Source organism: Mercenaria mercenaria, chromosome 2 (assembly GCF_021730395.1).
Source record: "Mercenaria mercenaria strain notata chromosome 2, MADL_Memer_1, whole genome shotgun sequence".
Classification (NCBI taxonomy): domain Eukaryota; kingdom Metazoa; phylum Mollusca; class Bivalvia; order Venerida; family Veneridae; genus Mercenaria; species Mercenaria mercenaria.
In genome coordinates this window covers 85,266,131-85,286,555 of record NC_069362.1, presented here as the reverse complement: position 1 = coordinate 85,286,555, position 20,425 = coordinate 85,266,131, and the positions used below count along the sequence as shown (strand labels likewise).

The 20,425-nt window shown below is 34.8% G+C and overlaps 1 protein-coding gene across 1 annotated transcript in view; it reads left to right on the top strand.

The window, feature by feature from the left end:
* The window catches only part of LOC123564475 (choline O-acetyltransferase-like), a 79,463-nt gene extending 59,331 nt beyond the window's left edge, over positions 1-20,132 (top strand). Inside the window, exons 7-16 of the mRNA XM_053537103.1 lie at positions 1,122-1,299; positions 1,576-1,753; positions 2,958-3,169; positions 5,060-5,160; positions 5,948-6,079; positions 7,813-7,935; positions 10,185-10,323; positions 13,063-13,125; positions 15,997-16,134; positions 16,544-20,132. Of these exons, the coding sequence (XP_053393078.1) occupies positions 1,122-1,299; positions 1,576-1,753; positions 2,958-3,169; positions 5,060-5,160; positions 5,948-6,079; positions 7,813-7,935; positions 10,185-10,323; positions 13,063-13,125; positions 15,997-16,134; positions 16,544-16,903 (1,624 nt within the window). The 3' untranslated portion in view covers positions 16,904-20,132. The remainder of the gene's footprint in view (positions 1-1,121; positions 1,300-1,575; positions 1,754-2,957; positions 3,170-5,059; positions 5,161-5,947; positions 6,080-7,812; positions 7,936-10,184; positions 10,324-13,062; positions 13,126-15,996; positions 16,135-16,543) is intronic.
* Positions 20,133-20,425: the final 293 nt, after the last annotated feature.

Genomic DNA, 20,425 nt, shown 5'->3' with positions numbered 1-20,425 from the left:
GTAAAAACGAATGAAAGTATAATTATGTTAACACAAAACATGCATAAAGATGGTGTTATGACATTCACTTCTTTGTTATAACTATTGACAGTAACCTGGGCTGATGACTGTCCGTTTGTAACATCGTCGTAACGATCTTACGTCATAACTTTATAGATATTTATTTCTCTGTTTTCTGCAGGCATAATCTTGCATGCTAGACATGATTTTTCCGTGTTTTGCCGGTGCTGGAAAAACTCGTCTTACATCCCGTGGTGTAAGTTGACTCACGAGCTGTATATGAATGAATGCCTAAATTCTGTGCTATTATAATAAAACAGAGCTTTAAAGAAAAGCATTCGTTTTATTTCAATTTTTTAATAGAATACTGTATGCAAGAAAAAGTATCTATCACTAATTGAAGATGCGGATGGAAATATTTTGCTCTCGGGTAACTGTTTCGCGGTATTTGCAGAGCCTCGTTAACGAAAAAATTACCCTCAAGCTAGATATTTCCACCCACACATTCAACCTGTGAAAGATTCTTATAACATAAAACACTCGTTTTGTTTTCAATGAAACGTTGCAATGATAAATAACATGTTAAATGTACTCAAATAACAAACTTCTTTTTTCAAATTTTCTCATTACGTTATTACTTTCCGTTGCAGCTTGATGCACATCGTTTCGTTTTAAGTTCAAAAATATATGAGCCGTGCCATGGGAAAACCAACATAGTGGCTTTGCGACCAGCATGGATCCAGCATGGATCCGCGCAGTCTGGTCAGGATCCATGCTGTTCGCTTTTAAAGCCTATTGGAAGAAATTGGAATTGGAGAAACTGTTAGCGAACAGCATGGATCCTGGCCAGACTGCGCGGATGCGCAGGCTGGTCTGGATCCATGCTGGACGAAAAGCCACTATGTTGGTTTTCTCATTGCGCGGCTCATATAAGAAGATCCTTTGGAACATAGAATGCAACCAAGTGAATTAACAGTAGACTTTATATTTAATTTAAAGCTCTATTTGCGCGATACCAAAACTCGATAATAGCATTCCGCATTTTTCTAAATATGTCCGTTCATTTCGTTACTTGAAATAATAATCCTGTTCAGACAAAACAAATATTGATTTATTTCTAGTAAAGTTCTTCCTGTTGATCGATGTCGTCACAAAATAAAAGGCCAGCCGCTGTGCATGGCACAGTATTATAGGTTGTTTACATCATACCGTGTTCCAGGCAAGACAAAGGACTGTCTTGTCACAAATTCTTCTCGTGATGGAGACACAGATCATATTATTGTAGCATGCAAAAACCAGGTAAGCACTATCAGGGGTATTAGTGTTAATCTTGGTATGCGAAATGCTCTATTTTTTTTCTACTGAAACCAACCAAACTAGACTAAGTGTTACATGTATACTATAACTAGCTGTTACTTGATCGTTTGTCTTTCTGTGCATTATCCCTAGTTTTAGACATTTTAGAGTAAAAAGCTGAACAAAATAAGAAACAAATTATTCATTTATTATTTTGTAATAACGAAGTGTTATTCATTGTTCATATGCATTAACAAATTTTCTATTTTCTCTTTGAAGTTTTTCGTACTTGATCTCGTATTAAACTTCCAACGACTGAGCGAAGATGATGTGTTCACACAACTAGATCGTATTGCAGAAATGGCAGATGAAGGCGTTGAAAATGCAGAATATATTGGTGCTTTGACGGCGGCTCCACGAACAAACTGGGCTACTGCGAGAGAACATTTAATGCAAGGTAGCTACCATAATTGCTCAAGTAACATCTCCTAACTGGGAGGTAGTAAAATCATTTAAACTATAACTAAAAGGGCACAATAAAAGTCTTATAACTATGTTATGCTAGTATTGTTTAGTGATTGTTTCAAACATTACATTGCGTCTTCTAATTTGAGAATCACAAATACACATTCTCCTGGTGTATTAAATATATATGTATTTAATTTTCTGAAGAGTGTAAATACTTTTGGGCAATTAATATAGGGTGTTGAAATAATGGTACTAGTTTTAATTTCACATAATTTTAAAATTAACTATAGTTGTGAGAAATAATGCACTCTATGCTAAATAAATCATTCGTTTGTAAATTGTTAGTCTATTTCGAACATATAACGTTTTCAATCATTTTCTGGTATTTCAGGAAAAAAAATTGTAGATATTTTCATCAACATAATTTAGGCTGATAAATACTTTTGCAATAAATGCGTTTCTATATCTTTTTTGAAATATTCCTGTATACATTATTGTGTAGTGATAATACGTTTACAGACAACAGCCTTGCTGTTGGATTAACCCTTTAAAGACCTAGTTAGAGTGTCTGCCTACGGAGCACGAGGTCCTAGGTTCGAGCCCCAGTAAGAACCTTGGTATGTTTTCTCCCTGGGTTTACTTTAAATTCGTATTTCTTTTGTTTGGTTAAATGTCGCACCGAGCTTCCAGCTTTAATGGTGGAGGAAGACTTCAGGTGCTCCTCCGTGCATTATTTAATCACGGGCGGGCACTTTGGTAGAACCACCGACCTTCCTTAAGCCAGCTGGATGGCTTCCTCACATGAAAAATTCTTAATTTGAAATTTCATCACTTCTCAAACACGTATTAACTAATATGTTATATGCCATTATAGAAATTTATGTTACAACAAGTCTTCTTGTCCAATTATAACTATCATCCTGGTTCTAAACGTTCTCTGTGACAATTAAATTAAAATTTATGGAGCGGAATTCATATAAGTTTTCAGTAACTTGTTTTCCAATCCATTCGATTAATATTTTTCTTTTTCTTTTTTGTACTATTTTGATTGATGTATGTTTTTATCAAACTTTGTTAACTTAAATGTACTACTCATGTTTGTAGATATAAATATAATAATTGTTTACAAATGTGAAAATAGCCTCACATGTGTTTTTTTTAAAATAATCAACCTGAGTGCTATTATTTTTCAGATCACGTGAACAGAGCTTCATTGGAGCAGATTGAGAGGTGTATGTTTATTCTGTGTCTAGACAGAAGTATACCGATATCATTTAACCATCAGAGAAGTATTGACGAGACCAGCATGAATGTGAGAGATGATGTGTCTCTTTTATGCCAAATGCTTCATGGGCAAGGAAGTAAAGTTAACAGCTGTAACAGATGGTATGATAAAACTATGCAGGTAAGCCAGAGTTGTTTTGTTTTGTTTGTTTTGGGTTTAACGCCGGTTTTCAACAGTATTTCAGTCATATAACGGCGGGCTGTTAACCTAACCAGTGTTCCTGGATTATGTACCAGTACAAACCTGTTCTTCGCAAGTAACTGCCAACTTCCCAACATGAATAAGACAGAGTTGTAGTAATTTTATGCAATAACCAAAGGATTCTTTGATGTAGACAAAATTCATCAATATTAAAGTTTTTTTGTTGCTGTTTAGTTTAAAGTCATACTGTTACCTTTTGGCTAATAGAGGTGGTATGCAGATAAGTCAGAATTGTAGTAATTTTGTGCAATAATGGATTCTTTGATGTAGACAAAATGCATCAAGTCATACTGTTACCTTTTACAAATAGAGCCAGGAAAACACTCCATTATTAGTTTTGGTTTATCTAGGAACTTTATTCTAATTCATATGAATGAATAAGCCATTTTAAAGTCACCATCTTGAGATTGAATTTAGTGGCAATGTTTCAAATATAAACTTGTTTTATACCAGACGGCCTCAGAAAAGGATTTGCCGTTGATTTATTTTTCATATATTTTGCCATTATATCAAGCCATTTAGAAAACTATGAAGTCTAGACTGCAAACCGATAAATTTCACCGTAACAACAATTATCTAGTTTAAAATGTTAAACGAAAATAGGTTTATACCAGATAATAATGCTAATAAAACATATGGAAATTCAAACACACTGCTGACAATCTCGCTTTCGTTAAGTTGTTGTTTACAAATTTAGTTAGTTTTTGCTAAGTTGCAATTTATTAACTGTACTTGTTAAAGTTATAAATTGTTACCAGAGTCAATGACCCAGCTAATGAGACACACCGTACTGGTACTGATGATAAACCAGGACAGATGATAAAGTCGAACACCTTGGAAATATTCGATTGCAATCGGTTATTTATAAAATTGAACGCACCATCTAATAATTTCCACTTACAACATCAACTGGTGTAAACAAAAACAAAATTGGTAAGTATTCTGTATAAATAAATGACTTATATAAATTTGTATAAAAAATATTTATCCAAAATTATTGGGGAAGAAAGTTTTTTTGCGCATGCTCACTGTCGAAACATGAAGGCCTGACATTTGTTAACTTTTCAGTACTTGATCAGGAATGACTGTTGCAGCTTTTTGGGGAAAGTTTCAATATAATAATACCAAGAAAAGTTTTGTAAATGACAAAGGGTTCGAATTTATCATCAGTCAGCGTTCATAAAGTCCCCTTTTTACATACCCCTTTCAGGCCCTCACTTCATGCGAGTTTGCTTACTAAATATAAATTTGAATTATGTAAAGTTTTCAGCAAAGGTTAAGCTTTATTTTGATACCGACCATTGATTTCAATTTGCAGAAATAAAAAAGTTACAGGTAAAAAACCTCATTTTCTGTTCGGGTTTATCATCAGTACCAGTACCGCATCTTCGGTGTCCAGCCCTTTGAAATTTAGACGTTATGACTTTTCTTTGATTGTCTCTGACAGAACAGGCGGAAGACCCTCTATGATAGACATTTCTTAAAGTCCATCTGGACAGCGAAGGCAGTAGTACATGCGTCTATGGTTCTCAAGATTTTTTTTGTGTTTCACATACCATGCCTTCTGTTATTGTTGCGTGTGGTAGGCTTCGTCTTTGATTTTACACGGTATATGTGTTCCTTCTTTATTAGTTCCGTTCTTGGTGTCTATACGTTTTGCTTTGCCTGTATATTTTATCTGTATGATAACCATATTTACATCCGTATGTACATAATTGTGATGGACTGTTTTCTTTCAACCTAGCTTTTATATTGAAAATTTATCCTTGTTTTCATAAAATTCAGCTATTCAGTTTGTAATACTTCCAGTTCATCATTTGTCAAGATGGTGCATGTGGACTGAACTATGAACATTCTCCCTCAGAAGGTATTGCAGTTGTCCAGCTCATAGAACATCTTCTGAAATACATGTAAGTATGTCATCAAAACACGCAATCCATTAAGATATAGAGAATCTGTCATTGGTGTTCGGTTAAGATCAGAAAATCCCAACACGAGGGCGCACCGCTCAAGACTTAAACTAGGCTGTGCCGAGTTTAAGACTTGAGCGGTGCGCCCGAGGGTTGGGATTTTCTGATCTTAACCGAACACCAATGATGGATTCTATTTCTCACATACCACAACAGAAACAATGAAAACAAGCATGAAAATATGGAACTATCTAAAACGCGGGAAATTGACGTCCGTAAGCAGAAAAGACGTCATAACATTTCAGTGACGCACAATAACAAAGTTCCGCTTTAGTTTTATCGTTTGTAGCGTAACGGTACGTTCTTATCATAAAGTAACGAATTTTGAATAGAGAAATACACTATTAGGAACGGAGAGAAAAGATAAAGGTACCTGACTTTTAATAATTTTATATAAATAACATGTATATTCATTGCATGAAGTAGTCCGTCACAGTAGTGTGGGATAACCTATGTGAGAAAAGAGTAGTCAATATGTTATGAATATGAATAAACGATATAAATTTCCAAATGTTTTGTATACAGATGTATCTAAAGTTTTGCAATGATAACAGGCTTGACCAACAATATCGAGCATCGCGTATAAAGCTTATCTCAGAGACAACTTATTGTTGTATACCTGTACTAAACCTTCTTCCGGATCGTATATAACCCACTGGTGTTACTTGTAAACCTATTCTTACTATGGAAGTTAATGCAGTGTTAAATTTACGTTATTGTTTTAAAGGCAAGAAGTACACGAAAAGAAGTTACGACGTATGCAGTCTCTGTGTGAGCTACCACAACCACTCAAATTGGAATGGAAACTGTCAGATATTGTCCGTACGGAAATAAAAGCAGCTGTCACTAGCATGAACATGTAGGAAAATGCGCCTTTACATTTGTTCACTATAACGATAACTGAACGTTTTGTTAAATAAGGAACTTTTATTTACAATGTTAATCAATATCACTTTAGAATAAAATCTGTAAGATCCTTCGGAACAATTGAAATCAACACAGTCTCAGTTTGATCAACTGCAAAATCGATAAGGTTTCGTCGAACTTTCAGTTCTATTGGGCTTGTAGTGAATGCGTCGAAGACGGCACATAATATTCTTCTGTTACATTGCTTATACAGAAGAAGTATCCATACTGGTTAGAGACCACCAATTGTTTTCCAATAGACTTACATTGTAACATTATGGCGTGTACGGCCTTCCATACATCGAAAAATGTATATCTAATTACAAAGTTTTCAAGAGCTATCTCAGTTCTACCAAAATATTGAATGAAAAACATATGAATAATGATACTTTATTTAAGAAATTTTCGTGTGAATGAGATGACCCCCTGTTTACATCATTTACATGGCGGGAGAAATTCGTTTGATAAAACTTTTTTTCAATACACATAAAATGTAGCAAATTTTGTCAAAATGTATAATAAAATACTGTAAATGCAGTGAAAAAATATCAATTTTGAAAAAATAATCACTTCCTGGGTTTGTTTACATGACTGATCAATCAGAACGCACAGACGTTACCTTATTCCCAGGTAAACACTTACCTCATTCCCAGTAAGTTCCCTGTACTTTTTGAATTGGTGGTCTCTGACCTACAGGGTATTCGTAATAATTACATCATATTATCCATTTTGTATGTCTGTTTTGCCTATAAACATGTTCATATTGACATATAATAATCTAGAGTTAGTATGCATGTTTTAAAGTTTCATTTGATATATAGCATCAATACAACTTTATTCCAAAATTAAAGATATTAATCCTTTTTCAACTCGTGAAAAAGAGACGTGGTCACTATGGAGTGTAATTTGAGAACAATTGAACATCAACACTATTTAAACTTCAATACATGCATGCTATATATCGAACGAAACTTCAATCATAATCTGCAGAATAGTTCCCAGATTATATATAATGTGTAGAGCTATTTGCATTTTGATAAAACGCGCAAAGTATATTATATCGAGTGCATCCTTCCTTTGCTAACGATTGATGAATGCAATCTAAATGAGAAGATCTTTTGGAAGCAAGAACTTAGCAGACTCTGTTAACGAGAGAGAGAGAGAGAGAGAGAGAGAGAGAGAGAAATGCGTATCACCTCTCGCACTCCCCAGTTTATGATTAAGCGAAACTTTTCATTGAACTAAATGACCTCAAAGGATGGACTGGAAAATGCACGAGCGCGAATTCAAAGTACGGGGTGCCATAGAATATTTGAAAAATGGTGTTTTTATACTGGAAGCATAGAACGTATTCATGGGAAATAGTAGCAGTTTCGGTTCATAATAGGCTTTAAAATGTACAACATCCTTCACGATCCTAGCATATGATTATGCAATATCTGCCGCTCCAGTTTGATCTTTAATTCTATGTCGGCTGCGGTAGGAAAAATCAACCAATTACAGTTTGGTTTTCGGAACTGCAGAAAGTTTGTTGATTGTTAACAATTTTAAAATGTCTGAAAGCTAGACTATACAAGAGATCGATAGCATTTCTTAAATTCAAATTAAAAGATATATGTTAACAGATGTTAAGAAGCTGTTCAGGGAATTCAGCTTGAAAATGTTACAACATCTGTCTTTTTTCAGAGCTATAGCGGACCTAGACCTTTATGTTCTTCGTTTTGATCATTTTGGAAAGGAGTTTCCAAAAGAAAATAATATGAGTCCTGACTCCTTTATCCAGTTAGCACTGCAGCTCACCTATTACAAGTAAGTTTGGAGCGCCGGCGTCATTTCCGTGTATTGTAGATGTAAGTCAACTGAAGAAGCTTATAAAAGCGAAACATGATTTGACAAAACTGCGGTTTAGTTTTTGAATTTACATAATCTATACAGAAAGTAATTTTGGTAAAATTATATTTGCTGGTAATTGCCAATAAATGCTAAGGTTTATAGCAAAATGTTTGCGTTAGAATATTGCACCATTCAGAGGTATGCGGGTATAGACAGAGACAAGAAAACTGATGTACGTAGTATCACAGGGCGGAGAAGAACTTATTCATTGCGGGTACAAGTAAATATCTTTCATTGAAAATATAACAAATGAAGAAAATGAAGAATAAACAACGAGACATATTGTATTTATCATGATAATCTTTAGAATATTTGTTAAGTCATTTATTAGGAAACTGATTTCAATCAGTTGCAGTATACATTTGTAGTTTGCAAACTACAAGTGAATTGTTTTTAGATATCATTATATAGTTTTTGGTTGCGGGTTTATCCCGCTACCAAAGTTAAAGTGTATTTCTGACAATCATAGCATCTTTAATTGATTCCGAATCACATCCAAAAGATGTTCATGTGCTACACAAAATAGTCCCATTCATGAACAATGCGGATGAATTATCAATGAACAATCAGTTCTTATTCAACCTGGATCCTCTCGCACTGACCACTTAGATTATATAAGATCTATCAATGATAAGGTATTCCAGCCCATGGTTACATCACAAGCTGAGTCAGGCAGAGTTCATCTTAGATATGAGGCACATTAAATTTGTATTTGTTTCTCATTCATGTATATTCATATACTGGCATTTAAACAGAAATAAATCTACCAAAAACACCCAACACTCAGATATTTCAAGGCTTTGATTCTTCGTGGAAACAACGCAATGTGCCGCCCGCCTACGAGGGCCCCTGAAAATTAGACTGGGTTTTGATTTATACCCGCATACTTCTGGTCCCGAGGTACACACAAACAGGTCATTCAGATCTGTATGGAAAACTAACGCAGTTTAAGGCGGGGTATAAAACTTAACACAGTTTAAGGCGACGGCTTTAGCTGCTTTAAGTATCAGTCTACAATCTTTAGTTTTATTGATTTTTGTACTCCTTCCCATTTGGTACAACTGTCTGAAACAATCGCTCGGGATAACGGCAGCCTTTATCAATATTTACCATTTTTGAAATTCAAGGAACATAACAATAAAACGAAAGTTTACCCAAGTAAAATCAATATCCTTTCGGTATATATTTAAGACCATTTTACAATTCAAAAGTGTTTGATATTATAGTTAGATGAGCAAGCGCAGAAAAATTAATATCTTGCAAAACATAACACTTTTAAGTACAAAATCGAACATACAGACCTTTTTCAATCCGTAAAATATAAATGAATATCTAAATCTAGAAGAACTGCATCATTAAAATGTAATAAATATTGTGCAAAGACATTTCCGAGAACTTGATTAATATCAACATTGTGATGTTATTTTTATACATGTGGCGTGAGAATAGCATGTTTGATTTGTAAACTCTAGCTAGAGATAAAAACAATAAGAGTTCAGAGAATTATTTGTTGCGTACATAAATTAGATAAATTCAAATTAAACTGAATTAAGATAACTGATAAAGTGTGTAAAATATGGAATTCGAAAATTGGTCGATAAATATTAGTCCGTCAACCTTGTCAAAGACAATATTATTGTCAGGCTAATAACATGATAAATAAATGAAGTACCAAGTAAGCGTTGTCAAATAGTTAATTGCTGCATGATTTAAACGTTTGAAACGAATTGATTCCACAGTTTTATAAAGAAAATATTTTGTTTTATTGTCTCACATTTAATGTATTGGAAGCGGTCTGTTTCTTTAATTCCTGGAGCGTGCATGTTATTTTCTTCTACACGTGTAATACGTTACATACATGCTGTTAAAATGCAATAATGTAAAGTATATGTTATGTAACTCAGGAACCATAGTGGTGAAACAGGCTGATTTATCACCCTAACGCGTACCGTGTTATTACTTTTAAGTAATATTTTGATAGTAAAGACAGTAACACGGAAAGAAACAATGCATTTCGACTGCAGTATAATCTCCCATTTTTTTTTAAATATGTAACTGAATTCAAGAATGGTGATCTCTCTCAGAAAATCTTAAACATAACTGTTTTGTTTGAAGAAACATGCACACCGGTTGTTACGTTTCAAAATTATTATAACTCATTATAGAATCCATGGAACACTTGTGTCAACATATGAGAGTGCATCGACGCGCAGATTTCATCTAGGACGTGTTGACAACATCCGGGCAAATTCGACAGCAGCTTTAGAATGGGTTAAGGCCATGGTAGCAAAGAATGAATCAACGGTAACTGATATATTAGATCCAACGAACGCTAATTTTACTTAAGTTATTTATGATATATTGTCTATTTGCATGTCTACATAAATCAAACAATACTTATTTCGGATGAGAGTTACATCTAATTCTAATATGCTTGTCTCTGTTAAAACACGCTTACGCTAGAATGACGTCACGTTAACGTGCGGCGACGTCAAAGATTTTGTTGCGACCAAGAAAGAGCGCTTCTATATTTTATATAGATTACAACACACTAAATAGCTGTTCTTCTTTATTCTATATAAAACTGACATATTTCCAGTGCTGAATAAAAATCAAAAGAAAAGTGACGGTCATGTTTGATGCAAGAAAAATGTTTTTAGTCAAACGCACAAACTGCAAAATTATCTAAACAATGATACCCCAAATTATAGTGGTGGTGTAAGTTTCCATGAAAAGTTCTGTTATGTTGTTATTTCGTTATGAAAATGCTACCTACATGTCAAGCATAGATCTGTCATTTGATTTTAGCAAAAACATTGCAAAGAAAAAAATGAAAATAGCTCTACATAGCAACAAAAAACGGAGGACTATTTGTATCCGCCATTATGCGAATTCCATTTTTCCTATTTAGTGTCTGTATGTCTATAACTGTTCTAGGTTAATGGCATATTAGAATCGAAATGATTTATAGCAAAGCCGTGTTCTAACACTATTTATACACTCGGGCGATGATACGCCCTCGTGAAATTATTACGCCCATCGTACATAAATAGTGTTAAAACACGGTTTTGCTATAAATTATTTCTTAAAGCAATGTGCTACATGTACGCCGTTTAATAATGTATATCACTATCATTTCATTTTCCTCCTTCTATGTCTGAAGAATTGGAATGGTGCAGAATTTATAACGCAAATGTCGGATTCCCATACATACAAAGACTATCGATTAGTCATAAATTAAGCAAGGAGGCGTGAAAAGCCATAGAGGTGGCGTCAAATTACAGTAAAGACCCGAAGAACATTGATAAAGATCTAGAAAACCTATTTAATCTGATAAACATACTCGCCACAAATCCCCAGAGTAGCACTTCATTAGTGTTACACATAGTTATCAGTAATGTTTCTATTGTGAGAGACCCTCTGTAGAAAAGTCGAGATTCCAATATCTGATTGCTCTCGTTCTGCCGAATGAAGAATTGCTATCAAAGTGGTTATCAGTATAATGAATTATAATAGCCATAAAAAATGTCAATAAGAATGCAGAAAATGTCATTGTATTTGCTAAAACCGTTGTACGAGGGCGATTCAATAAATTCTGTCATTGGTCATCATATGCCTAAGTATTCTCCCTACACAGAGACAAGCATGTTTTCTAAATCTTCTTAAACATGACATAACATGTTGGTATACTGTTTAGCCACTGAAAAACCAGAACCAAAGGCACGTCTAGTGGCATGGTATTTACCTGCGAACATTTATAGCGAGGGCAATAGGAAGTAGTCACATGGATTTAGATCAGGAGAATAAGCAGGGTGCTCAATCTAATCAACATATTCTTCTTATAAGAAAGGCTGTACAATTCGATGTATTGTCATAAATAAGCTAAATGCCTTTAAAACTATTACATTTTCATAGAAGTTTTGACAGCTGTAAGTACTTTTTGCAGAATTTGACTGTAATGGTTTCTGTCGTTTTTAAGAATTTTTTACGCCGGGCCACTTGAATTGAAGGAAATAGCATATGAAACTTTCTTGGCACTTTTTTTAGCCTTTTAGCAATGACCAGCCTTATCTGACTTAGCCAGCCATTGTTTCTTATTTATGTGTCCTAAGGGCTCAAAATAATAAATCTAAGTTACATTCCCAATGAGCAACTCAGAAATCTAAGGATAACAATTTTGATATTTTAGCAGTTTTCTGGCAAAAATCTTAACTCTGGTGTCAACAAATGTTACGGACGGTCCCTCTGAAATGGATAGGGTGAGCTATTTGGGAAATAGTACATCGACCATCTTATTCTATACACCAAACGGCAGCATTGCTTTTTTGTGTTTTTGTTTGTTGCTGCAACAACATGACTGACTGGACAGTTACTGCCTTGAAGACTCTTTTGTCCCTTTGGAATTGTTTAACCCAATGGAAAAACTTTTTTCCTAAACGCCACTGTAGAACTACCATGAATACGACACAATTCCTAGAATGTTTTCTTCTGGAGATCCACTAAGAAACTCGGGCTTAAATGTAAGCCCCTATTTCTATTTTTGTTCTTCACATTTCATTTCATATTAAAATATAGTCACATTTTGATCGTGTACAAAATGTATAACTTGGCCAATTGTTATTTGATTTGATCTTTATCGATATTTCAGTGATTCGTTGACTAAACATTCGTTTTCAAGTACATGATACTCCCGTGCTATTATGTACACTAGTTTCCATGGAAGGCCATAAGTGACAAGATTTATTGAATCAGGCTCACTCGTACTTTATAAGTGTTATGACGACACTTGATACATTTTTCCTCACATCGTATCTGCTCTTCAAATATGACATATTTAGAATCGTCTTCGCTCACATGTTTTTCTCACAGTTAAAAAACTTTTTCACAAGTTAAGAAACAAGGTAAAGAAAACTAAACATTGCATTCTAGAATTTCTATTGGTTGCACAAAATTTAATGAAACTGGCATAGATTGTTTGAACGATCAATTAAAACTATATTACCATTCACGGAAAAGTATAGATGTGTTTGGATTTTATATCAGGATGAAGAGAAAATGGGACTGCTTAGGAAGGCAATGGCTTGGCAAACCATGATAATGACTCAGGTAAGTCGGAAATACAAGTGACAGAAAACTTTACACTTGTCAACGTACGTGATTGACATTTAGAATGGGTATGTAACCTTTAGTCTGCTAGTGGAAAGTGATTTTGCCATTGCGACCAGTGCAGATCAAGACCAGCCTGCACGTACGTGTATGTCTGCACTGTTCGCTATTCTGTCAGCAAATTTTCAGTGAACACACTTTGAATAATATTTGAGACTGACCAAATTGAATGATAAATGATAGACAAGTCCACTTTAGAAATTTAGCAAGGTAAAGGTTAATGTATCAGTTGCAGTTGAAACTTTTATCAAAATATGTTCATACTGTTGAAATACAATATATAGTCAAGACTATGGAAAGGGAAACAAATGTGTTGCGTTATGAAATAGTAGTATAAATCAAATATAGAATTGAATTCAACGATTATAAATGTACAATATGATAGTTCCGGTGCAGAAAATGTATCTAAACTGTGATTTTAATATATTTGGGAGGCTTATAAGTGATAGGTTATTAGGTTATTGAAGTATCTTGTGTATATAGTTGCTGACAACTGAAGAAATAGCAGCCTTATGTCAAAACGGCAGATCATCATTCTCGACAAAGTGGGGCTTCAAGGCTATTTTTGCTGAATATGCATGTTCCTACAAAAGTCTAGATATGAAAGATATCTTAAGAATATGAAGTTCTTTGCTGTATTGTATATTAATTTAGAATGGTGCCAGAGATATGCTTATTTGTGAGTCTGTAGGAATTCCAGACAATCATTAATAATCATTCATTTAATAGGTTACCAATACATAGACGAATGGGCAAAGACGAATAGACAATTTCTGTCGGAACCATGTCTCTGTTATATGTTATTCTCATACTCTATCGTTCAAATTGTTTTAAGTATCAGTATAAACCTGTAATAGCTCATTTGAAATCTCATTACTGACAAGATTCATAATACCTTGTATAGTCTATTTTATATATGACAGTTTATCTTAGAAGGACAGTGACCTCAATTAAAATGATAAATCAATCTAAAACAGGTCGCGATGCAAAAGACGGGGACACATTTAGATAATTCAGTATAGTGTATAAAGCTGTATACAACTGTCTCAGTAAGTAAAAATTACCAGGATTCAGTTTAACTCTCTTAATGAAAATCTATGATATTCTAGCGCATCAGCGTTTTTAATCCCCCGCCACAATTGGTGGGTGGGTGGTGGGGTTATAGGAATGGTCTCCGTCCGTCCTTCCGTCCGTCTGTCCGTAACACTTTCGTGTCCGCTCCATATCTCCTAAACCCCTTAAAGGATTTTCATGAAACTTGGGTAAAATGATCACCCCATCAAAACGATGTGCAGAACCCATGAGTCGGCCATGCCGGTTCAAGGTCAAGGTCACAACTTAAGGTCAAAGTTTTGAGCCTTCCATTTTGTGTCCGCTCTATATCTCCTAAACCCCTTGAAGGAATTTTACAAAACTTGGGTCAAATGATCACTTCATCTAGACGATGTGCAGAACCCATGAGTCAGCCATGTCGGCTCAGGGTCAAGGTCACAACTCAAGGTCAAATGTTTGAGCCTTCTATTGTGTGTTCGCTCTATATCTCCTAAGCCCCTTGAAGGATTTTCATCAAACTTTGGTCAAATGATCACCTCATCAAGACGATGTGCAGAACCTATGATTCAGCCATGCCGGCTCAATGTCAAGGTCACAACTGAGGGTCAAATGTTTGAGCCTTCCATTTTGTGTCCGCTCTATATCTCCTAAACCCCTTTAAAGAATTTCATCAAACTTGGGTCAAATGATCACCTCATCAAGGCAATATGCAGAACCATGAGTCAGCCATGCCGGCTCAAGGTCAAGGTCACAACTCAAGGTCAAAGGTTTTAGCCTTCCATTTCGTGTCCGCTCTATATCTCCTTAACCCCTTCAATGGATTTTATAAAACTTGGGTCAAATCATCACCTTATCAAAACGATGGGCAGAACTTACGAGTCAGCCATGCTGGTTCAAGGTCAAGGTGACAGCTTAGGGTCAAAGGTTTGAGCCTTTCATTTTGTGTCTACTCTGTATCTCCTAAACCCCTTGAAGGATTTTCATCAAACTCGGGTCAAATGATCACTTCATCTAGACAATATGCAGAACCATGAGTCAGCCATGTCGGCTTAGGGTCAAGGTCACAACTCAAGGTCAAATGGTTGAGCCTTCCATTTTGTGTCCGCTCTATATCTCCTAAACCCCTTGAAGGATTTTCATCAAACTTGGGTCAAATGATCACCTCATCAAGACGATGTGCAGAACCCATGAGTCAGCCATGTCAACTCAAGGTCAAGGTCACAACTCAAGGTCAAATGTTTGAGCTCTGTATCTCCTAAACCCCTTGAAGGGTTTTCATGAAACTTGGGTCAAATGATCACCTCATCAAGACGTTGTGCAGAAATTATAAGTCAGTCATATCAGTTCAAGGTCAAGGTCAAAGCTAAAGGTCAAAGGTTTACCCTTTCACTATCCCTAACAGTGGCGGGGGATTTAACTGTCTTTCAGGCTGCCTTGTCTAAGTAACAAGGGAGTCTGAAACTGTATACTGATTTTTCTGCATTTATTTGTTTAGTTGATTGATTTTCCAGCATTTGCTTAGAAAACAATCACTTTTATTAAATATTAAATTGATCATGAATACTTCGTAAATATTGCAGGCAAAGAATGTACATCTGCATTTGAAATATTGCATATGATAGGGGGAGATATTCCTCATGTTTGATGTCTTATTCCACTTACTGTGATAGTGCAACAAAATGATAACGTACGTTGCTAATCTGGACTGGTATATCGTTGGATTTTTCATGGATTGTAGAAACGTCCTTAACATTTCAGACAATTCTTGGAAATGGAATGGATTGTCACTTACTTGGCTTACGAGAAATTGCGACTGATCAGCATGACACTGTACCTGACATATTCACTGACGAGACCTACAAGAAATCCAATCATTTTACGTTGTCCACTAGCCAGGTAAGTATAACTGTTTTAATATTTAGTAATGAACATATTGGTATACGCCATTGTCATATATGTTGGCTTATTTTTATACGTGTTTGTAATGAGAACTTCGACTTACATCAGGTAATTCTTTTCTTAGAAAAGAATCCACTCATTTCGGTGATCTTTTTAAAAAATCATTTGCAAGATAAAACTCATTTCTGTTAAATCAGAAAGTAAAAAGCACAGAGACTAGACATGCAAGCGCATCCATTCTGACTTAGAAACTCATAGTAACACGTACATATGCAAATGGCGTTGTGCATTGAACTTTGATACGGTTGTATGCTTAAAATACTGTTCTTTGAAATGTTACTTAGAAAACAAATCAAATATTACCAAGTTAATAAGACAGTATATTTTTGATTTTATTCAATTCCAGGTGAACACGACAATGGATACATTCATGTGTTACGGACCGGTAGTACCGGATGGTTACGGCGTTTGTTACAACCCACATCCTCATGACATCATCGTCTGCATCACAGCATTTAAATCGAACGCAGAGACACAATCTGATTATTTTGCATACACTCTCGAAGGAAGCCTTCTGCAGATGCAGGAGCTGTGTAGGAAGACGACTGAAGATTTAGAAAACCTTACGGAAAAACTTCGGAATACTTCGGTAAAAAATGGGCCAAATTCTGCCGGAAATGGTTTTATAGAACATAACAATGTCTCAAAGAACCACTGTGTCAACGTGTTACAAGGCGAAGGAAATGTTAGGAAGCCAACCAACTGATGAATAGCGGGAGAAGGGAGAAAAATATTTTGCAATGTATTATTTGATGTAAAAAAGTTTGTCTGTAACTCTGTGTTATCAAAATATGAAAAGATTTGTAGCGTATCTAAATATTACATCAACAGTGTCTAAAACACTTGTATCATTGACCGATTCACTATAGAGAACTGACCAAACTATGATCATAATCTTTAAAGTGGAATTACACCACGTATTTAAAAAAAAATAATGTCATGTAAGAGAAAATTATTTCACGTTACTATTTGAAGAATGAAAACATGCAGATGTTTTTAAAGAATTACATAGATTTTTATTATTGGCATTATGTAAGATTCATTCATAATTAAGTGTGATATGTTGTATAGTAATGTAATTAAGATAAATAATGAAAATATATCTAGTATGCAAACAAAGCAAAAAGGTCAGACAGCTTAAATTAAATAAGACGGGTTTGTCTCTGTATGATGTATTTGGTATGTATTTTTACTGTTGAGAAAGATAATGTTCCAAAGTCTATCACTGTAACGTTATATTCTGAAAATCTCCGCAGGCTCAGCAGATATATCAAACCTCTTGAGAAAATATATACCAGCTGACTTCATAGTTTATCAAATTGCTTTGTTACTCCTCTAGGTTCAAAATATTTGGAGGTTATATTGGAGTCATGCACATCCGTCCATCGTGTCCGCCCCATATTTTCTTTATCGCTGGAAAGATTTTAATAAAACTAGCTTCAGTTGTTACCCCCATCAAGACGCACAATACAGGTCACTAGCACTAAGATCTAGTTCACACTTGGAGTTTAAAAGGCAGATATCTTAATTTGGGTTTTGCTCCATATCTTCTAAACCACTGGCAAGATTTTCATAAAACTAGCATAAGATTTTATACTCCTCAAGACGCCACGCAGACCAGACAACATGGGTCTCTAGGTCCAATATTAAAGTTATACCTGGCGATCAAACTTAGGGCCCAAAGATCAAATACCTTAAATGTTCATAAAACTAGCATCATTTGTTAGCCCTATCCACAACATGTACTGTACATAATCCAGTTTATAAGGTTCAATGTCAAGGCCGCACGAAGAGGTCAAAGATCAAATTCCTTAATTTCTTGTCCGCTCCATATCGTTTTCTACACTGGATGGATTTTCATAAAATTACAATCGATAGTTTACGTCATTGAGACGATGTGCAGGGCATATGATTTTGGTAATTAAGTTCAAGGTATAGGTCACAGAATTCAAAGATAAAATAGCTTAATTTTGTGTCCTCTCCATATCTTTTTAACCACCGAAACAATTTTCGTTGAATTAGCACCTGTTATTAGCCTCACCCAGACGACATGTAGAGTGCACTACTAGATCATCAGGTTCAAGGTCAAGGCCGAACTTAGAGATTAAAGATCAAAAAGCTTCATTTTTGTTCGCTCCATATCTTCTTCAACACTGGAAGGATTTTCATGAAACTAGCATCAATTTTTAAACGTCTACAAGACAATGTGTAGAGCGTATGACTTGTGTCACAAAATTTAAGTTCAGGTCATACTGCTTAAATCTGTGTCCGCCCCGTATCTCGTCAATTGTAGACCTCATCATGACGACATGCATAGTGCACAACCCAGGCCGTTAGGCAACATTTCAAGTTCAAAGATCAAATAGCTTAATTCTGTATCCGCTCTATGTCTTCGAAACCACTGGAAGGATATTCATAAGAGTAGTATCAATTGTAAACCTCATGACGACAACTTGTACAGTGTACAACCTCAGTAGGTCCGAGGTCAAGGCCAGTGTCACACATGCAAGTCAAAGGTCATGAGATTACAGCATTTAACTGAGGTTTTTACTTTGTCAATCAAAGGCATTTTATTAGAAGTAGACAATATACACTTTTTATCATTATTACATTATTACAGCATTTAGTGTTTTTGTTCAACGAGGAACTTAATCGTTCAGTAAATAATCAAATGTGATATACATGTATAAAATACGTTCATTATTGCTGTTGCATTATATATGTATTATTTATTGTTAATAGTTGATATGGTTGTTACGAACTGTATTGTTAATTGTATACTAACATTCCCAACAAAATAACCTGCCCAAAGATCGAAATTATCGGATGTAGTCCATATGTTTAGCATATTATTAGTACAGTGTATTTCAGGAGTTTAACCTGACAGTTGTAACCATTCATGATGTATTTATCCAACATGCCAATTATAAATTGCAACAATATGTATATTTTGTTTAATGTTATGAAAAGTTGGTAAATTCAAAAACGTATGACTTGTTTTATCACCCATTAGTATGTTGTGAACAGGAATATGACTTGGTAATCGTCTGTCTTCCGGAAATGTTTTATCAAAAACGAGAAAAGCTACTTCCCGGGAACGCAGTGTTAAGCCTCACATGTAATGAACCAATAGACAAAGTCATTTGGAAAAATCACAATATTTGGTTGAAATATGACTTAAGCTTCGGTCGTACATTCTGGTATGTACTTATATTAAACTTGATATGATGGTTTCAAAATAAGTATTCATAATTCGTCGTACATATTGTTCTGTGTATTTATTTATTGGAAAACATCATTCACCCTGTCACAACTCAACCGCAAGGTCTTATATTGTATTATCAAACCTTTTACCTCACCTGAGATGTTTTACTGTTAACATACAATTTGCACAAGTCCTAATGAAAGTTCAACACTGGGTGATCAAAAAATAGGTCCCTCGATTAAAACATGGAAAGACTTTGTTAACACTTCAGCCACACACTGAACTTGATCTTCCAACAAAATTACTTGTTTAAACCTCGGTTACGTCAGCTCAAGCACTAGGCAACCATCATAGAAAGACCTTGAAGTCACTCTAGAGGCCGCATATTCTACATACTCATCGTGTTTTTGTCACACTGTTAGTTTATGAAATATTGGATAAGTTTAAAATCGATTACCTACTTGACCATCATAAGTTCTGTTTGATATTTTTCTCCATAAAATCTATTATAAATGTACTAGAAATAGAAATTGAAAACTATGTTACCAGACATAAACAAAGTCGTTTGGTTAATTCAAAGAAGCAAACACTTTGAATATTCCTGACGTCAGATTTCAACTTGATCTTTGACCTTTATGAGAATGCTTGTATCTGTGAAATCTGGGTCAAGTTTTAGTTTCAATAAATCTACGTCAAGTTCAGCTGTGTTTCATAACGTAAAAAAAATCTAAGTAACGATACCAAATAAAAAAACAACATAATGCCAACATTTAAGAGGCCACACATTGTACCTGCTATTCATAACAGTTGAATGTTTAATAAAAGATTACCTGAGGTAGAAAACTAGGATTCCATGTCAAGTCATAGAAGAGCCTGTAAACACTCTTGAGGTTACACTTTCACTTGATTATTGAAATTCTTTCAAAAGTCTGTTCAAGACGTGCAGAAAATGAAATAAAAATTCATAAAAAGAAAGAAGTCTGCACATGGAATGTAAAATAAAATGAAAGGTGACAAAACACT